The sequence below is a fragment of the Nycticebus coucang genome, chromosome 7, assembly GCF_027406575.1.
Source record: "Nycticebus coucang isolate mNycCou1 chromosome 7, mNycCou1.pri, whole genome shotgun sequence".
NCBI classification, from domain to species: Eukaryota; Metazoa; Chordata; class Mammalia; order Primates; family Lorisidae; genus Nycticebus; species Nycticebus coucang.
This window is the reverse complement of record NC_069786.1, coordinates 101,204,513-101,222,254: the sequence shown is the minus strand read 5'-3', so window position 1 is coordinate 101,222,254 and position 17,742 is coordinate 101,204,513. Positions and strand designations below refer to the sequence as shown.

Here is a 17,742-nt window from a genome sequence, read left to right as displayed (position 1 = left end):
TGTTGTTTCTATTTTGTTTGGCTTTTGTCTTTGTTTAGTTAGAAGGAGTCATGAGGCCAATTTTGACTGGAAGGGTAACCAACCCCAGCAACAAATGCCAGCATCTCCTCTCCGTTTCAGGGAGTAGAGGTTAGACATCTGTATTTCTGTTTATGGAGCCTTCTGGGATCTGTGTTTCTGTTGCTAATTGTCTGGATTTTGTTTTATTGGGCATTCAAATTCTTCCTGATCTGCTTTTAATATAAAGAAAAAGATGAGAATAGAACTTCTTTGTGGGGATAAAAAGGGACTGTGGGTGGAGAAAATGAGTGAGGCTAGAGAGAAAGCCCAGATTGTTACCCAGTTGGGCTCCCTTCTCCAGGTACACACAGTGAGGTGGAGCCAGGGAAGGGAGGGAGAAAGGAAGGTCTTGCATTTCTACCCCAGCTGTATGCTGAACACAACTTGTCTAACTCAGGGTGTGACATGTTCCTAAGATGCACGTGGAAGGGAAGAATTGATTTCCCAAAAATGAATTGTACTCAGTTTCTTCCACACACTCTACTAGAAAAGAAAGACTATAAACTAAACAGATACTGCTTTCCAAATAGTGGAACAGTGATCTGTGCAGAGCTCCTGGGGACACTTGGGGAACCAGCTAAAGATTTCTGGAGGAGATGACTGCTCACCTGAGTCATGAGAGGTCATGCATACATTGATTTGACAAACTTTTACTATGTAAAAGTTAGCCTGGCTAAGATGTGTCTCCCACCTGGGTTAAGGGGGGAGAATGTGCATTGTGGTTGGGGGTGAGTTAGGGGACTGTGTGAGGGAAAGACAAACAGAAAAACAGCAGTCTAAGCAAAGGAGAGAAAGAGGTAAGAAAGAGTATGACAGATGTAGGTAAATTATGGCTACCTCAATTTTCTGGATCATGAGTTACGAAAGATAAGATTGGCAAAGCAAGCATAGTTCACCTCACTGGGGAACTTGAGCTCTAGCTTGCAGGCAACAGAGATTTTGAATGCTTTTGTGCAGAAAAGTGATGTGCGCAACTTTTCATTTTATATAGGGCACTTTGGCAAAAACATGGAAGGTAAATTTGAACGGCTCAAGAGTGAAAACATGGAGACCAGTTAAGCTATATCCATAGGATTCTAGGCAACAGGGGATAAGGGACAGGAATATGGTATGAAAGAAGCAGATAAACTCAAGAAATATTTACAGGATGCACTTTGCAAAACCTGACATTTGCTTAAGTGTGGTGAGAAAAAAGGAGGAGCTGAAAATGCCTGTCCTGAGGCCACATAGACCTCACTAAGAAAGTCACTATTTTCCTTTTCCTCCACCTCTCCTTCATTCAGCTCTTCTTCATCACATTACCAGAAGAGACAGCTTAGACACCGATGTGAAGTGTGGACATCTGAGCTTTTAGGAAAACATTCTTTCAGCCTGAGGCATCATTGTGAAGAAAATACAGATCACCTTGAAGTTTGCTGGGAACACAGCCGACTCCCTGGAGCTGTTTTTCAGAGGAGAGAAGCAGTGATCTTTCTCTCCCGAAACTATCTTTCCTTCACAAGGCATCATGTAGTGAGATAACTGGCAGATGGATTTCCCTTCTGTCCACAGTGGGACCTCAAAATTCAAACATCAGCATTGTTGAGACTGATAGGATTTCTCCAGAGCCCACTCTACCTAGGCACTACAGGAGCAGGGCCAAGCTGAGACCAGTGTCTAGGCCCAGGGGTCCTCAAACTGCAGCCCACAGGCCACATGAGGCGGTGTGATTGTATTTGTTCCCACTTTGTTTTTTTACTTCAAAATAAGATATGTGCAGTGTGCATAGGAATTTGTTCATAGTTGTTTTTTTTTTAAACTATAGTCCGGCCCTCCAACAGTCTGAGGGACAGTAAACTGTTTAAAAAGTTTGTGGACGCCTGGTAGGCTGGCTACATATTCAGCATTCTCCTGGCTGATGGCCTATTCAGCAACCGAACAGGGGAAGGAAAACTATTTTGTTACTCTCTGTGCTAAGATTTTGTTGGGAAAGAGATTGAAAACTATTGGTTTTCGATATGGCCATTTTATGAAAAAAAAAAAAGACACCCAATTTACCTGTCAATGTTTACTTTCCTTTCTCTTCTTATGTCAACACAGATAACTTTTAAATTAGCTGATCCTTAAACACATGCTTGCAATAGCTTGCTTACTGTGTGTTCATATGTAGCTAACAGGCTGCTAGTGTAGGGTTCAAGCTGAGTTTAAAGTCAGCTAACAAAATCTCTTATCTTGCAATATTTATACCCTTATATCACTTAGTCCCATCTTGATTCATGTCAATAATTCAGAGAAACCCAAATGAGAAACGATCTCATAGGACCTCAAAATCTACATCTGCTTTAGAGAGTTGCTAAATGAAATAAATTTACTTTCAGTGGGTAGAAAAAGATAACCAGTTACTCTAAGTGATATTGAACATATATAATTATTATGATTTACAGTAGACACCATTCTGACTCCTCTTATTTTCTCTTAAAATGGAGCATGTGTAAAAATGAAAGAGAAAAAGAGGGACTTGGTGTGTGCCACACCTTCTGGGGGCAAGACATGATTGCAAGAGGGACTTTATCTAACAAACGCAATCAGTGTAACCTGGCTTATTGTACCCTCAATGAATCCCCAACAATAAAAAGAAAAAAAAAGAAAAAAAAATGTACACTCTTTACTCAATGAGAGTAAAGCAAAACCTTGGCTAAATCAAAACAGCTGATAATCAGAGCATCTGACAACATTTGGTTTTGATACATACTTTGGTTCTCTGAGTTTCTGGGAATCCATAGTACTTCAAATAATTTAAGGACATATTGTAAAACTTAAGGACAAATCTACACTCAGAAAAAATCTGAGGAATATTTAGCTTCCCCATACTAACTTCTGTTTGGTTGCTTTCCAGTGCATGCTAGGAATGGAAAGCACCCTTTTTAGGCTATTTTAGTACTGATATAGCAGACCTAGCCCTTTGCTTGTGAATATTTGACTTTCCTCCTTGTGAATATTAGTCAAGCTCTACCTAGGTCAAACCTACATGTTAAAAGAGAAACATTGTCAACCCATCAACTGTATTTGCTTATGGTATCAAAAGGTTAGCTTGACTGACATTTCTGTAACTGAATTGACAAGTTGTTTTGATGATGAATTTACTGCTTTGCTTTGCAAAGCCTTTCCTAACAGCTAAACCAGCTAAAGGTGTGGAGACAGGAAACAGTAACCTCAAACCTCTTTCCCTCACAACTCTTGCCTGACAATAGGCAACATGAAGAGTAAGATCGGAGGTGAGAAGCTACTTATCTGCTGCTTATGAGCAAGGCAGTGAGAATGAAGAGATTTCCCACAGATAATCTTGTGATATAGCTGACTTAAGGAAAATCGAAAGTTGCTTGGACTTCCATGAGAATGGGGGCCAGAGTTGGGTGGCAGGTTGGTTACCAAAAAAACAAAAAACCTTTCTCTTTTTACCTATTATAAATGGGTCAATTACTATGTTCAGTAACCAGGTCAACCCTCTGCACAGGTGGAATGAATAACCACCCCTAAAGTGTGGCTCTCTGACCTTGAAAGACCCTCAGTTAATACTTAGATTCCCAAAGAAAATGAAGCCTAAAATGTAATGTGGGAAACACAAAGGCTTACATTTGTAGGGCTACAAAATGCTTTCTCTTACTTTATCTCTTCTGAACTCCATATTAATCTGTGAAGAAAATAGGATCATCATCCTCACACCTGTTTTACAGATGGGCCAACCAAGGTCAAAGAGGTAGGTGAGTTGTCTGAGGTTATAGGAAAAGTAAGTGACCCTTGAGACTTGAGGCCATGCCTCATCACTTCTAAGCTCTTGTTCTTTTCCCTCTGCCATTTTGCATCAAATTTTCAAAACAATTTTTTGATTGATTCTAGATCCTCTCAAAGTTGGACTTGATAAAGAAGATGGTACTCAGCATCTGAAGTGAGAGTTAGGGAGGAGGCTGTCATTAAGTAAGGGAGTAAAAAGAATGTGAAAAGAACCAGAACAAGATAAATTTCATTTTCTCCACCATTTTGCTGGAGTCCCATCCTGCAAAAACTGCTGAGCTGGATGGAAAATTGGAGATGATCTAAGCCAATCCCTCATTTTATGGAAGAGACAACTGAAAACAAAAGAAGCAAATGACTTTTTGAACAAGGTCACACAAATAATGAAAGAGCTGAGAAGTAACTTATTTATTTGGACATCTAGGAGTAAATCATAAATTTATTAGACATCTAGGTTTTAAATCATGAATGAGTAGAAAAACAACTTTGTTCATTCAGCAAGATTGAATTGATTTCATGCTCATATTTACAGAAAGTATATTTCCAAACTTTTTTTTTTCATCTAAAGCATATATACAAAACATTTTGCTTACGATTTGAAACACTACCTGAAGGTCATAGATGGGTGCCAGATAGGGTCTGCAGACAATCTACTGACATGGGACACCTCGTGTCAATTATTTTTATGCAAAAACAGTGATTATGCCATTGTGGGTCTTCCATTCCAGCTTGCCCAAGTGTACAAATTGATTGAACGAGAACATTAGTCAATACATAAAGTCGCGTTTGCCTAACTGGGCAAATCTTTTACTGTGGAGATTTTATGAATTACTTTTGTTTGTTCCTTTATCATAGCACTACCAAGAAATAAAATGGCACACAGAAGCTGGTGAACCAGAGTGTGGTAAACAGCACTCAAGACTAAAGTCTGCACTTGAAAGTAAAAGAAGCAATTAGAAAGTGAGAACACATGTTTAATTAGCTATGTGATTTTCCTCCAGAATGTTTAAGAACTTTATCAGGTCCCATTTATGCACATCACAGCCAGAGTTTCTTTTGCAGTTGAAAAATCAGTTTATAAGATACTAATCATGCTGTTTCCTTTTTTAAATTCTGACAAACATAATTTAATGGGTTAGGTAAGAACCAAAGAAAATGAAAGCTTCTCTTTTCAGCCATCTTGCCCTATGATGTTTGTGAGCATATCGTGAAGATGACGCCAGTTTCCCTGGCACAGAAGAACACCTCACTCCTGACCACAGAGCTAGTTAAGTTACTATAACTTTCCTCTGAGTATATTTCCTGTTTGGGCCCAGGATATCCTTCAACACGTGGCCCTCTGACCACTGGCTCCTTTTGTCCAAAAGGGGCAGACTCCCCCACAGGCAATCCAGTGCTTGCTCAGTAACCTCTAAGACAAATTGTTTCTCCTGTGGTAAAGAGAGATGCACGAGTCTGAGGTCTGATAACTTTAGCAGGGGGTTTGGTTTCACACTGATTTGAGAGAAAGAGGAGTACAGAACATTTGCAAGCTACTAGGAAGATTAAAAACAGAGCTATCAATGACCTATCATGCGTTGAATGGCTCCAGACACTCTCTCTCCCAGAAATTCATGTCAAAATGAAAAAATAATAATAACTCAGGTTACAGTTTCAAAATAACTTTGTGGTCATTTCATCTAATTTTCTATTGTCTGTTATCTTGAAACTCTCCCTGTTTTTCATAAGGAATGGAGATTTAAGGAAAGTATCTCCATCTTTTTTTAAAAAAGCTTTAGATAAGCTTCATCTACATGCATCAGTCACCCCTCAGTATCTGCGGGGGACTGACTCCAGAATTCCCACAGATGTGAAAATTGAGCCCCCAGAACCTGTGGATACAAACAGTTGGTCCTCTGTATCCACAAATTCTGCGTCTCCCGAATTCTGTATCTTCGATCCATGGTTGGTTGCATTTACAGATATGGAACCCACGGGTACAGAGAGCCAACTGTGCTGTCTCCTTCATGGTCCCAATAGGAAACAAATGGCACACATGACAATGGGCAATAGTAGGAGGGTTTCTTTATGAAAGGACTATAGCTTGCCCCAGCAGAGTTATGACCACACTTAGGTCTGAAAAGGTAAAGGGACAGGGAATTACCAGAACCAGAGGAAAATGAATTGTATAGAGGAAGCCACTTTGACAGACTATCAAGACAAGCAGGCCAGGCAAGCAGCCCTGTGCAAGGACTCTGTAAGTTATACTAAGCACATTAATACTTATTGACAGAAAGTATGATTTCGAAACAAAAACCAAAGAGACTTTAGTTCAAACAAGGACAATGATTATAGGTAACAACAGAAATAGAAACACAAGCCTTTTTATAAATTTGCTAAACAAGATGCTTTTGGCCAGCACTAGTCTAAGCCCCACATTTAACCCCTATTTTTGTTCCTACACAGCCAGACACTGTAGTATGGGGGACACTAGCTTTTGTCCTTTAAAAAAAAAAAAAAATTGTGCTACAAGCAACTGTCAGAAAGTAATTCAAAGGTCAAATAGTTCAGGAGTAAAAAGTCCCGTCTGAGCATCAAGACTTAAGACATTTATTTTTGAGAGAGAGAAATTATCAAAATGATCAATGAGTACTTCCTGAAAAGGAATTCTGGCGGATCAGAGAATTATTCTTTGATATTCTGACTTCTGCCATAACAAGTTTATTCATTTCTTTAGCAAATAAATAATGGAACTTGATGGACTTGGTTCTTAGGAGATAGAAAGATGTGAAAGCCAGAGCTGCTTCCTCTGAGGAGAACTCCTGAGGCAGGTGCGCAACTAGCTCCACTCCAAATCCATGAGTAGCATTGTGTAGCATAACCTCTATAGAAGGTCATTGACAGTCACATGAGCGAGGCATTATTTCCAGGCAGGATAATTCTGGATGTTTTTGTACAGATTGGCCTTTAGCTGAGCCATGAGTTCTGGGGCAAATTTGGGCAGGCTAAAAATCAAAGAATTAACCTTACTGTAAAGGTTTATTAAGAAATAGCAGAGTATTCCATTCATGTCTGGAGGAAATGGATAAAGATGGCTGATACCATGCACAGAGAGTCTTCAGTCCTTTTCCTTTAATGTCAGGAAAAGGCAATGGATTTTACCAGGAAAGTTATAGCAGACTCTGAAGACATCTGAATTGAGAATGGGGTGGACATGCTCCTTCAAGAAGGTTAGCATAGTAGTGAGTGATCATTCCAGGAGCCAAAGAAATACACTGACATGAGTTTACAAGGCCTGAGCTGTGGAGGTAGCAGCTGAGGTCAAAAGGGGTAGACTTGTCCCTGGAGCTGGTCTGAGCAGACTCACAGTGAGCAGGAATGGACACTGACATGGAGTTCATGGGCTGGGTGAGGGCAAGAGTGGAGGCACTGCTGACAAAATTAGATAAATTAAGAGAAGAAATTTGTTGGGAAAAAAGCTGTTGGGTTCATATTTAGATAAGTTGGGTTTGAGGGGTGACTAAGGCATCCTGGAGAAAAGATCCTAAGGAGTCAGAAATGTAAGACTAGAGGTCAAGGAAGCCAGTGTGGACTAGAAATGTACATTGAAAAATCAACTGTACTAGGAAGACATTTAATATTTTGAAACTTCTAAAACCATTGCCTGTGCTCTCATCACGGCCACTCACAGACACTGCCCAGAAACACAGGAGGTGAGCTCCCCAAACCCCAATCTTCCTAAACACAAAGCAAACTTGACACAATGTGACCAAGTTCACAAGTCTGCAATCTTCCTGTCTTCTCCTAATACTAGAAGGGCAATCTCAGAGGACAATATGGCCACATATGAAAGTGGTACCCATATCAAAAGCTGCCAAACCACTCCCCAAAATCAAATTTTATTATCCTAAGAGGTTGCCTGTGGTCCAAATAGTATGTAACCAGGGCCTCATAGATTTCTGTATAAATATTATGATGGTAATTCAGTTAATAGATCAATAGAAAACCCATGGGTATAGAGGGACCTCCTCTATTAATATGTTTTTTTCTAAATAGATGTATTTTTTAATCTAGTGACCACATTTGAGAATCATCAAGCCACCATCATTCTTAGCCCTCATTCAAACCAACTCTAAAAAAAACGACAACAGTCTATTTTTCCTGTCTGATCCATTCTCCCTAAATCCTAAACCTCTGAAGAGCCAACTCAGAGGTTTGGCATATATAGAATTTCTAAGGTAAGTGTCACAGCCTGATACCCATGGACTTTTATTTGGGCAATTATTTGGGAATAATTACTATGTTAGACTTCATCTTTATATAGGACAATAAGAGACAACAAAGATAAAATTGCACACACACACCCAAAGTCCCACAGTCATTTCTAAGATCTAAGATCCTGGTGAGCAATCCCTCCAAGAGAATTCAGAGATGGCCTGGTTTGCAATTCCTTGCATTTGTTCTGTCAGATCAGATGAGTATTCACAAAGGGGTGAGGTGGTTGAATTGCTTTGATAGAGCTGATAAAAACTGGCTTTTTTTCTTTCACTGTAGAAGGATTCTTAAGCCAGAAAATAGACCTGAGATACCCTCTAGTCTAAGCTCTTCATGTATCAGATGAAGAAACTGTGGACTAGAAAAATTATGTCATAGTGCAACAGACTAAAAGTCCTAATCGCACCCCTCAACCTTGAGAAATCCTTGGCTTTAGGTCAAGCAACCACATCCTTGTTCTGAAATAGACAGGGAGATACTAAGATTAGCATACCTGACTGTAAATAGGAGCCCCACAGACAATGTTGGGCAGGGTTGGTTTGAACCTAGTGACCCTGTTATCGCTGCCATGAGCTGAGGTCAAGTCCAATCATTGTGAATTTTTGAGGATTCAAGCAAAAATATAAAAGACACAGGGACTCAGTCTTTGAATTGGCCTTTGCTGATACAGGTTTAGCACTGCGATCTATTTTGAGAGAATTATTTTTATTGACTTATTTAACAAGGCAGTTTTTAACTTCTGGTTTACCAGCATGGAATTACTCCTCTACCCTAGCTTCATCCCAAAATATGTCTGTCCCTATAAAGCTCTTCTGTTCCTGACCATCTTCTTATAGATTTGTCCTCCTCTCTAGTACTCCCCTCTCCCTTGCATCACACCCCCCTCCCCATCTCCTTACATAAATAGCCCCACCCTCCTTTTTCCCCTCTCCCTCCTCCTGCTTTCTTTCCTAATAGCCTTCTCTCCCTACCAGCCCTGCAATGCTACACATCACACACATCACGCACACACACACACACACACACAAATCCAGCATTGGGCTCTTTCCATGTGGTAAGTAAATTGTTCAGATTGTAAACATTTATTTCATACCTACCATAAACAAAATACCAAGTTAGACATTCTGAGTTTATAATTGTCTTCACCTTATCTATTTCATCTCCTTTTTCACTGTCTCAGTTTTGTCTCCCTCCACTTTTTCTTAACCCTGTGAAGTCTTATCTTCCTTCTCCATGACTCTGCCTAAACTCTAAAATCCCATTTGGCCTCCTTTCAGCCAAATCCCAAACCATTATTCACGTTCTCCTTCCCTCCTACCCATAGTGCCATCAACCACTCTTTTCAAAACTCCTTCCCCCTTTGGCCTTAGTGACATTCCATTAGACATTCCTCTCTGGCCTCTCTAACCACATCTATCTCCTCCACTAACTTGTCATCCTTTTCAGCTGACTCCTAACCAGAGCTATTTTCCAGATTCAGCTCCATTCTGCTTTTCTGTAATTATACCTTTCCCTTTCAACTAGCCATCCATTCCCATGACTTCAGCTTTACTCCAAAGATAAAGATTCCTACATATTTTCTTTTTACCCAGTTCAGCTACTTCAAAACACCTGGAAAATAAAGCTTGAACTTCTGTTACCAGTGTTCAGTCCTTTGTTTAACCTGACTCTGCCCTACTTCTTTCATGCCCCTACACATTCAGACTTGCCATCTGCTTCAAGAACATGAAATGACAGTATTCCTGGTTTGATTTCTTTATTAATATGGCTTCTCTTTCTTGCAGAAACATAGTATTGGTAAGAATGTGAATGCTGGAGCAAGACTATCTGGATTTCCATACTCAGTCATTATGTGACCACAGGGAAGTTGCTCTATACACTCTGTGCTTTAGGTTCCCCACCTATGAAATAGCATGATCATAGTGATCATAGTAACTACTTCATCTGACTTGAGGGGAGATTGCATGGTTCTTTATTTGTATACATTTATGGGGTACGAGTGTATTTGTTACATTGATAGATTTCATAGTGGTGAAACCAGGCTTTCAGCTTTTAGTTTATCCATCACTGGAATAACACACATTGTAGAACAGTGTCTGGCACATTATAAGTGCCAAATAAATGCTAGCTAGCAATTACTTTAATAATATCATTCATATAAATCCTATTTACCATTAACATGTAGCTCAGTTCCCAACTCTTCATAAAGACTTATCACTCTACATTAATCTTACTGGAGTATTCCTCTTACGCGTCCTTGTTTTTGTACTAATTCAGTCATTTTCTTTTTCAACAAATATTTATTGACTATCTACATGCTTCAAGCATTGTGCCTAACACAGCTTATAAGGATGAATAAGACATGATCCTGCCCTAAAGGGATTCAACTGCTTGAATTACACAAGCAGTCCTTGTGTGCTAAGTATTTTTTTTCCTCTTTTTACATTCCCTTAGACTCTAATAGACATTAAAATGTAAGAGAACGTTAATACATATTTGTCAAATTAAGTTACCTTTCCAGAACTCCCCTTACAAGTCCACAGTATAGTGGGAAAAGTAGATGTGTCAACACATAATAATTTGAGAACTTTAAGGAGGAAAGAAGTCTGTCAATTTGCCATGTTGAGTCTCAGAGAAGGCTTTTTCAGGTGAGAGGTGTAGGGGACATTCCAGACTATAACAATAATATATGAAAATTCATTAAGGTACCAAATAGCATGGTGAGGTAGGGGAGTGCCAGTGTTATCATTTGTCTGTTTCCAGATGTTATAGTCTTTTCCATTAAATTATGGAATCCATGAAAACAAAGAGAATTCAATTAATTACACAAGCAGTTCTTGTGTGCTAAATATTTTTATTTCTTTTCCTCTTTTTACATTCCCTCAGACTCTAATAGAGATTAAAATGGAAGAGAAATTTAATACATATTTGTCAAATTAAGCTACCCTTCCAGAACTCCCCTTACAAGTCCACAATAAAGGCTGAAGTATGGAGGAGAAGCTGCCTCAAAAAGGTGAATCTTGCACCAAAGATCTAAGTAAAAGACAGGATTTGGATGAACAGAAAAAGGAAAGAGTGAATTTCAAGAGGGAAACGGCCTCGGTAAGATCCTAAAGGGAGAATGGAGTTATGGAAACAGTGAAGAAACCTGCAGTCTTAGAGTTGAAGGTCTTATATTAAGGCACGAAAGGAAAGTTTATAAAAGTAAGACAAGTCCAGCCTAAAAGCATACAAAAATTCCAGGAAACTTTGAAATGTCATCTTTCTAGGAACCATCAATGCTATTTCATTTTCTGTAAAATGAGAGATGTCTAAATTCCCTCCCATCTCTAAATATCTGTGGTTGAATCCAGCAATTCTCTGGATGCTTCTGCTTATAAATGTTTTCCAAAACATAGATTCATATGGATAGAATATTATTCACAATGGCCCTAAATTGTAAGAAAACAATTCTAGGAAAATTTCACAATTTTCATTTTTACTTCCTGGAAGCTCAAAGTAGGATTTCGTATCTATCACAGAATCTAGAATAGTATCTTGCACACAGAAAATATTCAACACACATACCTGAATATGAATGAGGACCTGTCTTATCAAAGCATGAGAAGGAGCTGGCACATTGGAGAACAGAAACCTGCTAAGGCCTGTTTTAGTCCACCAGGAGTCTCATTGTGAAAGGAAACTTTTACCTCATTAGGACTCATCTCAGAGAAGGCTCCCACCCTCTAGGAGAAAGAGTCTATGGATCAAAAATGGAACCTCCTTCATCTTAAATTATGTACCCTTATAACTGGTAGTGGTCCATATCAAAGAAAGTCATCAAGTAACACAAAAGCTACAAATACATCTCTGGTGATATTCTGATACTTTACTACATGTCAAGTATCCTTGAACAATGAAAAGCACAACCTTCTACCTTCTCAGCAAATTAAAAAAAAAATGTACAACACCCACCTACGTTCTCAAAAGGGAATCTAGAACCCATGTTGTTACTAAAATGTGCAGACATGTCAATAATTCGGATTTCTGTATGAATTAGTGAGGGGTGAATAGGAGTTATGCTATAATCAGCACATTACATGGTAGACTGTGAGCCACTGAGGTGATTTGGGTACTGTAGAAAAGTGCTCTTGATTAGATCAGAGGCCAAAGTGAATTATGAGTGAGTAATTCTGAATGACACCATTAGGAACCATTAACCTCGGTACCTTGTCAACCAGAGTTCTTAAGATAATGAAGATGATAACAAAGAAAAAGATGACGGTAATGGTGATGCAGAGATAAAGGAGTAGCCCAAAGTTACGTAAGAAATTCTCCGCCACCTTGCAAATTCTCTTCCTTAATGAAAACCAAAAACACATGTAACTTGCATGGTGATACCAGACTAAATTAATATGCTTATGAAGTTAGCATTGAAATACTAAGGCTAAAGAACTCTAGATTCTCTTTCTCCACTCTACCAAGTGGCTGGGCAGCTCTTTTTTTTTTCTGTCTAATGCTTTTTTTTTTTTTTTTTAAGAGAAGGGAGTCTTCCTCTGTCATTTAGGCTGTAGTGCAGTGGCAATATCATGGCTCGCTGTAGCCTCCAACTCCTGGGCTCACACTATCCTCCCTCCTTGGCTTCTTGAGTAGGTTGGATTACAGGGGCAAACCTCTGCACCCTGACTGGGGAGCACTGGGTCCCATCTGGTGCACCTCCCTCTTCTCTTGTTTAGAGTCATCAAAATGAGTAACAACCAAAAACTTACACCCACTGTGCAACCACTTCTCTGCAGAGCCTGGGTTACCTTCCCTCTGGCTTCAGGAGCCAATTCTCATGCAATTATTCTCAGACAGAAAGCTCTAGTTGAAGTTTTAGGGGTCTTTTTTGTTTGATTCTGTTTTGTTTTCTTTTGTTTTGGTGCTAATACCCTATCACAGCCAAAAGGCAGGGTGGGGAGGGAGGTATTCAAAGAAATCATTATAAAAAAATAGACAAAGATACTTTAACACAGCATAGAAAGCCAGAGACCCCTTCAATCGATCACAAAACCACTTAGATATCAGTTTTCCTAATGTTCTGCTGATCTATCTACTGGGAAGAAAAGTTCTAGCCTCTATGAAATGTCATAAATAATAAATTTATTGAAAAAATGGCAATTTTTTTTCATCTTGGCAATCAAGATGAAAAAGAGACAAAGGTGTTTGTCCCTTGCAATGACCTGCAGTGAAATAATTATGCTTTGAAGGAGTGCCTGTCCTCTGATTTTTGGACGAGAAAGTGAAATGAACTGCATATCCTCATCAGTGCCTATGCTAGTTAATGAAGAGCTATTGTTTTAGAGATGATAAACCACAAACGGAATTTTCTTCTGGGATGTTGGTGGCATTAAAAAAAAAAAATTCATTTTGAAAATGTCAGCACACTGCATGCAGGAAATACTTGGAGGAAGATATCCACACAAGATAAAAGCCAAGTGGTAATCACACGGCATTTCTCCACCCATGAAAAAAACAGAAGAAAGACATTAACAAGGTATATGTCTTAAAGAAGGGCAGACAGCAAGGTCCCCTTCCCACCAACAGTAAATGTTTGAATGTCTAGCTTCAGAGCTACAATCACAGATTCATTTCTACTTCTAATCTGTCTGTGACAATGACTCATACTACTTCCTGGAATTGATATATTGATATTAATTTAATAGTTCTTGCTGTAAAAGTCTTTGCAGGATGAGTGCCTTTGAAAAAATTAGTGTATTATCTGGATACAGTATTAGAGTAAAGCAAATTCTTAAGTAATGTCTGTACTTTGAAATATCCATCAGATTTACTTGAAGTGACAAACCACCCAGGCAATTTTTTAAGTCAGCAAAACTGGCCACAGTGTATTAAAGGTCGTGTAAATACAGCAATCTATTGATTTTTCAAAGTTTTCTTTTTTACCCTATTTTCCCAAGCATAGCCCGGTAGCATCACTTAACTGTGAGAAGGAAATTACTTTGTTCTGCAGACAGCTACCTCGGCAGAGTCATCTGCTGAACACTGAAGTAAAAATAAAGTTTCTAATCACTTTTCTTTCCTTATGACTTTTCATTGAATGCCAATTATTGTCCTGCCTTCGACTCTCTCTCAGAAAAAGAAGGGCTATAGGGATGCAGCAGCGTAAGCAAAATAACTGTATGCCAACTGGTCATTTTGATACTTTATTTGCTAATGTTGGGGAGAAATGAAAATGAACACCCTCGTGGAAAAGTGAACGGTGTTGTCCTGATTTGTGTCTTCATACTGGCTGGTTAGCTTGCTGAAAAATAACCAAGGTTATCTGAAAAATGTAATACATGCTGCGTAGTACGCGCATATGCCCATCATCAATCCCAAATCCTTTTTTTTTTCTTTTTTTTTATTGTTGGGGATTCATTGAGGGTACAATAAGCCAGGTTACACTGATTGCAATTGTTAAGCAAAGTCCCTCTTGCAATCATGTCTTGCCCCCATAAAGTGTGACACACACCAAGGCCCCAGCTCCCTCCCTCCTTCCCTCTTTCTACTTTTCCTCCCCCCCCCATAACCTTAATTGTCATTAATTGTCCTCATATCAAAATTGAGTACATAGGATTTTTTGTAAGAGCCTGCACTTCCAAGCTGGGCTAATATTCCAAAGTCCAACAAAGTCCTCTCTGGTGATCTCAGTTGCACAATTATTCGACTCTCATAAAAAAACACATGACTTTAGCAAAGGACTTGTCTAAGTTAAAGATTTGTCACTCTTAATCATATTACTTTAATTTAGCCATAAGATCTTTCTATAATAGCATAAGTATTTTAAGTGAGAATTATTAAATTCATGGGGAAAGAAACTGTTCTTCATACATGCATGTACACACACACACAAGTCAACATAGCTGTTAGAGGAGTTTCTCACTGTCCCAGGGAGGACACTTACACTTTGACCAGAGAATTTCCTTAGTGATAATTTCTTAATGCAGGGCAATCACAGTGAGAGAAACAAAGAGCACACAGAAGGCTTTGCACCATTTGATTAGTACAGATCATACATTTTTGCACGTTGTAATGATTTTCTTTCTCTTAAGTTTTCTTACTGAAAAGAGTCATTTCAAAAGTGTCCCGTCTACCCCAATCCCTTTCCTTCTTCATTAGATAGACACTCAACCTCAAATCCTAAAAGTTATTAGGAAAGTGAGTTGATGTTTGAAAAGTAAAAGTATCTCAAAGTAGAAAACAAAGGCTTCACGTGTGTGAACTCTCCAACTGCTTCTTTAGCTATCCGCCTTATAATAATGTTCTAAGGAAAAAACATTTAAAATATTTGTTAAGGAGAAGGGGACCCTTACCAAAAAAAATCTCCAAAAGAGAGTGAATGAATTAATAAGACATAGATGTCCACAAGGCACATCAGAAAATTATTTTGTGTACAATTACCAACTTTAAATAGTTTTCAGTTGGAGTGAGGGGCTTCATTTTTAATTTTTTTTAATTTTTTAAATTAAAAAAAATTTAAATTTTTTAAAATTAAAAAAATTTAAATTTTTTCAATTAAAAAAATTTAAATTTTTTCAATTTAAAATTTTTTTAAATTTTAAAGATCTCTTAAAAATAAATGTTAAGTATATTTCTTAAATAAATTATAAAGATTCTTTTAGAATTTATTTGGTAGCTCTAAATATTTGGTACCAAATACTAGAAAATAAGTTAGCACAAGCTCATGTCTTTCATCACTTCAACACCTTTTATAAATATACACAATTTAGGCTCACTGTACATCACACCACAAAATAGATGAATGGATATGCAACTATTATTTTTCTGCAGGCTAGGAAATTATACTCTTTGGGGTATATGCACATAATGTTTAAGAGCAATAGCAAATAATGCAATCTCTATACCTCCAAGACAAATAAGAAATAAAATTGAAGATACTGGCTTTTCAGTGCATCTTTTGGGAAAAATACCTGTCTTTATTTAAATATGCCTGTTAGCCCTTATCAGTACAATTTCTGAGCCAAGAGGGACCCTTCTCAGAGAGTAAGCTGAATGAATATCTTACTCCAGCCCACCAAAATAACAAGTTCTTGTTGAGAATCTTGATTTCTCCAAAGATGATTTAATCCTGGATTTACCTGGGCCTATGAAATTACAACCACAATATCATGGTCGGTAGAATACCAGAGTGGGCAAGAGAACCAGCTCTGGGGTCAGACTGCCTCTGATAACTGATGCCTGTATATCTTTAGGCAGATTGCTTACCATGCCTACCCCTCAGTCTCTCCATCTGAACGGGGTTAACGGCAATACCCACCTTCTACTCATGAGAAGTAAGTGCTCTCGGAGTGAGTGCTCTGTAAGTGTTAGATATATTATCCTCCCCATCATCGTTGAGGAACTTCAAGAATTTTAATCTAGGAAAACTCAATTATAGGTACCCACTTCTGTGGGGACCCTAGGATTCATTTTGACACTCATTCAATTGGGTAGACATAGTAAATTATAAGTAAGATTTATCTTTCTAGCTGAGCACTGGCTGAGCTAAGGCTATCACACAGATTATTTCATTTTATCCTCACAATGGCCTCAGGATGAAGCTTATTATCATTCCCATTTTACAGATAAGAAGATAGGCTTAGAGAGTTTAAACAGACACCTAAACTTAGCTAGTAAGAATTGGATCAGTGATGTGAATGCAGGCAGCCTAAATTCAGAATTTTCAGAACCAACTTACTAATAGCAGTTTTCTTAAGTTAAAAAAAAAAAAGCATATACATAAGTTTAAAATTCTTGAGATACCATCAACTAATAATTAAATAAATTTTATTTATTTCCAAAGTAATTTTGTTAAAATACTATAGTCTGAAAATCAGTTTCTAAATCATAAGTTGCCACATTAGAACAAAACTTCACCTCAAATGTCTAAATTTCACAGATTGTTTGAAATTTAAAATAAACCAAGCTGGTCTCAAGACCTCAAAAAACAAATTTAGAAGATGAAAGAAATTAAAATTATTTACCTGTTACTTGAAATGAGGAGAATAAGTTGAGAGCCAAGAGCAGCCTAAACATCATTGTCCTAACGGTGGGCGAGGGCTCCAGCCCCCCCTCCCGAGGAACCCAAAGTGTGAAGTGAACTGAAGACATCTGTGCCGAGGCTGACAGGCTCTGTCATCTACAGTCACCACCAACTTACTTCCCTTAGGGGCACATAATGAAGGAACTGAAACTACAAGGCACCGTGACTGCAGCATTTCATACAGGATATTACATTGTTTTGATGACTTTAGGCTTTTTTTTTTTGAGACAGGGTCTCACTATGTTGCCCAGGCTGATCTCCAATCTTCCCACCTCAGCCTCCTGGGTAGCTGGGACTACAGGTGCACACCTGCACTTGGCTGACTCTTAGACTTCTTATTTCTTTCCTTGTGTCTATCACTATATGATGGGCTCATGAGAATTATTCTCTGTTGATGGGGTTCAAAATCTGGCAGAGATTTAAGGGTAGATAAAGTGTGCTGAAGAAGGAAAAAAATCATCTTGCAATGGTGAGATTTTCATAGGATGATAGATTGCCTGTGGCTCAGTGAGTAAGGCGCCAGCCCCATATACCGAGGGTGGCGGGTTCAAACCCAGCCCCGGCTGAACTGCAACCAAAAAATAGCCGGGCGTTGT

The 17,742-nt window shown here is 38.5% G+C and overlaps 1 protein-coding gene across 3 annotated transcripts in view; it reads right to left on the bottom strand.

The window, feature by feature from the left end:
* Positions 1 to 17,253, bottom strand: part of CD28 (CD28 molecule) — an 85,163-nt gene extending 67,910 nt beyond the window's left edge. For all 3 annotated transcript variants that reach the window (XM_053598092.1, XM_053598091.1, XM_053598090.1), the window contains exon 1: positions 17,088 to 17,253. In XM_053598092.1, the coding sequence (XP_053454067.1) occupies positions 17,088 to 17,214 (127 nt within the window). In that variant the 5' untranslated portion in view covers positions 17,215 to 17,253. The remainder of the gene's footprint in view (positions 1 to 17,087) is intronic.
* Positions 17,254 to 17,742: the final 489 nt, after the last annotated feature.